This window comes from Acanthisitta chloris, unplaced genomic scaffold, assembly GCF_000695815.1.
Source record: "Acanthisitta chloris isolate BGI_N310 unplaced genomic scaffold, ASM69581v1 scaffold43418, whole genome shotgun sequence".
NCBI classification, from domain to species: Eukaryota; Metazoa; Chordata; class Aves; order Passeriformes; family Acanthisittidae; genus Acanthisitta; species Acanthisitta chloris.
In genome coordinates, this window is record NW_008689456.1 from 1 (window position 1) to 5,427 (window position 5,427).

The 5,427-nt window shown below is 43.0% G+C and overlaps 1 protein-coding gene across 1 annotated transcript; it reads left to right on the forward strand.

Annotated features, from left to right (window-relative positions):
* Nucleotides 1-5: 5 nt before the first annotated feature.
* Nucleotides 6-5,364, forward strand: IPP (intracisternal A particle-promoted polypeptide; the record flags this gene model as incomplete). Its single annotated transcript, XM_009081392.1, has 7 exons — nucleotides 6-426; nucleotides 726-881; nucleotides 1,612-1,779; nucleotides 2,594-2,731; nucleotides 3,130-3,252; nucleotides 3,932-4,152; nucleotides 5,002-5,364. Coding segments are annotated over 7 exons (1,452 nt in total), but the record flags the coding sequence as incomplete, so codon positions are not given.
* Between the last annotated feature and the right edge of the window lie 63 nt (nucleotides 5,365-5,427).

Below are 5,427 nucleotides of genomic sequence, written 5' to 3' on the forward strand. Positions count from 1 at the left end.
TGAGCATCGGGGAGCACAACGTCCAGGAGCTCATCGTCGCCGCCGACATGCTGCAGCTCACCGAGGTGGTGGAGCTCTGCTGCGAGTTCCTCAAGGGGCAGATCGACCCGCTGAACTGCATCGGCCTCTTCCAGTTCTCCGAGCAGATCGCCTGTCACGACCTGATGGAGTTCACCGAGAGCTACATCCACGTGCACTTCCTGGAGGTGCAGGGCGGGGAGGAGTTCCTGGCGCTCACCAAGGAGCAGCTCGTGAAGATCCTGCGGAGCGAGGACCTGAGCATCGAGGACGAGTACCAGGTTTTCATGGCGGCGATGCAATGGATCCTGAAGGACGTGGGGAAAAGGAAGAAATACGTCGTAGAAGTGCTGGAGCCTGTTCGGTTCCCTCTGCTCTCGGCAGAAAGGCTGCTAAAATACATAGAAAGTAAGTGAAAGAAGGAAAGAAAGAATACCAGATGCTTGTATTGAGCAAACTGTGTGTTGTTCAGAGTTACTGGGCTTATTTTTTTAGATTAATAGCATGATGGATGAAAATATTTGTAGCAAACAAGTTGTATTCTGTAACAAATAAGCACAGCTTACTTTAAAACATGGTTTTGAAAAAGCCTTATAAAAGTAAGCAGCCTTGATTTTTCTGCTGTTTTAGGAGAAGACAGTAATTTTTGTACAACTGTCTTTAACTTTTCCCTGTGCCTGATTTTTAATTCTGCTTGTTTCCCCAAGGTATTCCAGATTTCAGTCTCCGGGTGGCCCTGCAAACTCTGTTGAAGGAATATTGTGAAGTCTCAAAATCCCCCAAGGAGAACAGGGTCCGGAGTTTCTTGCAGGCTTCAAAAAGTCGTCCCCGGAGGAAAGCCAGGAAGTACCTCTATGCAGTAGGTTAGAATGTGGCTGTTTGAACCTTGTAAAACAAATGATGAAGTAGTATCTCCTGTTACAGTACTGAAGGAGACACTGGAATGTTTTTTAAATCAAAATGTATAACAATGGCAAAATGTTTCATCTGGCTGACTTGCCGTGTGAGCTGCTTTCTGCTTAGAATTGCACTGAAGTCCAGCATTCATGTTTCTTGTCATTATGACATGGCATTCAAAGCCCAGATTCACTGCTCAAAAATAGTTTGCCTGGGGTGGAAAGCTGCAAATCAGCAGAGGATTCACCCAGGGCTCACTGCTGGGATGGTGTGTGCAAATTCACTGCACTCTGTTCTTGTTTCAGCTGGAGTTTTCTCTGTCCAGGATACTTTGGCTCATGTGATGGGATACTTGAGATTGCAAGTTTTCAGCAATGCTGCAGCTTTACATTGGAAGGGAATATGTTTGTTTCACCCTGTGGGAAGTAGCACTGACTGACGGCAAAGGCTTTTGGCTGGTCCCTGTGTTTTACTGAAAACATGGATTGTAGTGTTGTGGTGTTAGCTTTGCACATGACCCTCAAGGCAACCACTCTTACATTGCCTTTATGTGCTGGAGAAACCAAGATATTGGAAAAATCCAGTTCCTACTAAAAGTGGCTAAATGGCTGTTACCATAATTTTTTTAGTGGTTTAGGAGCATGGGGATGAGCAGGAAGCTCTGACTTGGCCGTGGTCTTCCCACTTATTTTCCAGGTGGGTACACCCGACTGCAAGGAGGACGCTGGAGTGACAGCAGAGCCCTCAGCTGTGTGGAGCGGTTTGACACCTTCAGCCACTACTGGACCACAGTGTCCTCTCTCCACCAGGCCCGGAGTGGGCTGGGAGTGGCTGTGGTGGGAGGAATGGTCTATGCCATTGGAGGTAACAGCTGAAGTATGTTTTATTTGTTTCATGAACACTAGAGAACTCATGCATGGAGATTTTTAGATTTATTCTTCTTGCAAGTGGTTCTGAGGAACCCAACAGTGGATAATACAACTTTTAGGTACAAGAGCAATTGCATTGGGGTTTCTTGGTTCTCTACCATCGCTGCTCTGTGAATGCCTGTTTGGGCTCCTGTGTTGGCCAGTTTTTATACTAAGCTGTCTCCCCTCAGGGTGTAGCAACTCACAGGTTAGCATGTGGACATATGCAGATATACTAAGAGGTGTTGGCTGTTCTGGGGACTTTGTGTACCACCACGGGTAGAATTTCTTTTCTCACTTGTAGTCTAGCAGAAGCTCACAGCATAACAGGCAGTAGCACAGGACAGACCACTTCTGGTCTGCCTGCCTGGAAAGGCTCGTTAGGTGTGTTCACAGAAGGATGTGATGAGTAGCTCTACCAGCCCATCATGAAAGAATGCATATGTATACTGTTTTTGTCACGGCAGAACACATTATTTGGCCTTGAAAACCCTGTCAGTTGTGCTGCAGAGAAAAAAGTGTGCAGCACTGTGATTGTTCAGCCCTCTGATGTTTTCAGGAACGTTTCAGGGAACTGTTGATGAAAGCAGTTCCTAGTGATGATTCAGTTCTGGGTATAAATGCAGTTTGTGCTATGTTAGCTGTTTGGCTACCTAACAGATACATCTTATATTCAAATGTTGCCTGTCCTAGAAGGAGTTGAATGCTTCCATATCTGTAGTGCAAAACACTGTGTTTCCCCTGTCTCTGTTCTTGCTGTTATTATGCAGGTGAGGACAACTCGATGATGTTTGACTGTACTGAATGTTATGATCCTGTTACTAAGCAGTGGACCACTGTGGCTTCCATGAACCATCCCCGTTGTGGACTGGGAGTGTGCGCATGCTATGGTGCTATCTATGCTTTGGGTAAATTCTGTTTTTTTCCTAGGTGAAGTCAGATGTTAATTCATGGAAAGTGCAAATTGATTTGATCTTAAAAATTACATCTTGGTGATGCAAATCTGCAAACTTAAGTTTTGAAAACCATCTGTGTCCATAAGCATTAGTATACCAAATCTTTATGTATTATATATAATAGTGTATATATATTTATAGCATATATAATATGTTTTATCTAGTACAGTATAGTATATATAGTTGTATACTTAGCAGAGCATATGTATTATATATACTTATCTCTATTGCAGTCTGACTGCATGCTGGTTTCAGAACTTGTCCTGGAGCAGTGCACTGTATGTATAAAATGCAGCTAACACACAGCTTTATGCCATTAAATTCTTTCCTGTGTTTGTTGTTACTTGCAGGAGGTTGGGTCGGAGCAGAGATTGGTGACACAATTGAAAGATTTGATCCTGAACAAAACAGTTGGGATGTGGTGGGGAATATGGCTATGCCCCGTTACTGCTTTGGGTGCTGTGAAATGCAAGGTGAATACTGTTAAGTTTGTATCCATAAACAGCTCCAAGAGCCATTGGATTTTGAAGCTTTATGTTTCAGTTATAATTCTTGCCTTTATCTTATACTGAGCTGTCAGTCACACATGCTCGTGCCTCACTTATTTGTTCTTCTAGTACCATGTTTTCAATCCTGCAGAACTCAAAGACTATGAAGTTCTCTCTTGTCTTCTGCCTCTTATCTCATGAAAACAGTTTTTACATGCCTGCCAGTATGGTTATCCAGCTAGTCTTTTAACAGTTGATTGTCCTTCCTGATACTGCTTTTACTTATCTTCCATATTTGAATTTGTTTGTGTTTCTTTGTGACAATCTGAAGAGTTGCGACAGGTTATTGTAGGACAGACACGTCTAAAGACTTGATCTCTAAATGTGCTTATTAAGTATTTGATCCAGGCCTGGTCAGCAGTTGCAGCCTTCTGAATTCCCTCCCCTGCACTTGATTAATTACTGCTTTCATCAGAGCTTCTAGTGCTCAAGCCTCAAGTTACTCATTCAAAAGCTTTATGTATGTTGCTGGTGAACAAATGGAGGATTTTATCTGTCATTCGCAAGCCAGCTTAATGTCAGGCTGAAACTTGTATTGTGACAGTCATTTTCTGTCTTTCTCTGTATTATGAAGCCTAACAGAGGAGAAACTCTGTTCCTACAGGTTTGATTTATGTCATTGGTGGCATCAGCAGTGAAGAGGCAGAGCTACGTTCTGTTGACGTCTACGACCCAATATCTAAACGCTGGTCTGAGCTCCCTCCAATGAGCACACGAAGAGCATATCTTGGTGTAGCTGTTCTCAATGATTGTATCTATGCTGTGGGAGGCTGGAATGAATCTCAGGAGGCACTTGCTAGTGTGGAAAGATACTCATTTGAAGAGGTATGGTAGAGTCCCTTCCTTTCATAAATGCAGATTGCATCAGCTTTGTGTAAGGTGCTATAGAGGTAGCCTGCTTCCTTTCTTTAAAAAGGTGGAAATTCCATTTCCTTTTCACTACTGCCTGGTAATCTAGAGTAAAACAAATTTTCAGTGACCACAGAGTCTGTCCTAAATAGTTGTCGTGGTTTAACCATGCACAGATAACACTGTAGTTTGGTAAATACTTGTTAGGGTTAAGATGAGATGATAGATTCCCCTTTTGCAATAGAAAGGTTAATAATGTGAACAGAGAGAAAAAGCTTACTGAAAAGGTAAGAGTTGCCTTTTGTTGCAGAAGCTGAGGATCTTTCTTCTGCATCAAAATGTAGTGGTGTTCCATCATGACTAGAATAAGAGAAGAGATTATTCCTGACTGTTACTGCTCATGTTTCTATGATGCTTTTTGGAAGAGTAGCTACTGTTAAAACCAGAACATAATCCAGTGTGCCAGTCTGTTTTGCTTTTGGAATCAAATCTAGTTTTCCTCATTTCCCACCTCAAACTGTACCATTCTGTATTTTAGAGATAGACTGCATCTTGCAGTGTCTGAAGAAAGGGAGGGCTGTTGTGTACAGACAGTATGGGATCTGCTCTTTAGTGACTAACACGATTTGGAGCCCTGGTGAAAGTGTTGTCATTCCTGGCTTGATAATCCTCTTGATACTTACTGTACACATACTGTATTTGACCCTGTGAAGTCTGTACATAGTGTTATGTGTATATGTTTCAGTCTTTAAGCTTTAGAAGTTACTTTACCAGAATCAGTGCTTGCCCTAAAACTACTTGCTGACTCTTCCACGTGCTTATTAGGAGAAGTGGTCTGAAGTTGCTCCGATGAAGATACCAAGGGCTGGTGTCTGTGTTGCGGCTGTGAATGGACTTCTCTATGCCTTGGGAGGCCGAGCGCCCAGTCCTGATTTTGCTGCTCCGGTAACCTCCGACTCTGTTGAAGTCTATAACCCTCATATGGACAGTTGGACTGAAATTGCCAACATGATCACTAGCCGCTGCGAAGGAGGTATAGCTGTGCTCTGAAACACAAAGAAGACAACTCATTCAAGGAATGAGTAAATCTCTCCTCAGATTTCTGGTTTCATTGGCCAGAAACCTCTTTTAACACAGGACCTTCAGTGGAGAATTAGATCAGAAGGATTTTCCTGAGCAGAAGGAAAAGCCCTTCAAAATCAATTGGCTTATCCAGTGTCTGTCGTGGGAAGTATTCTGTTAAGAGCAGGA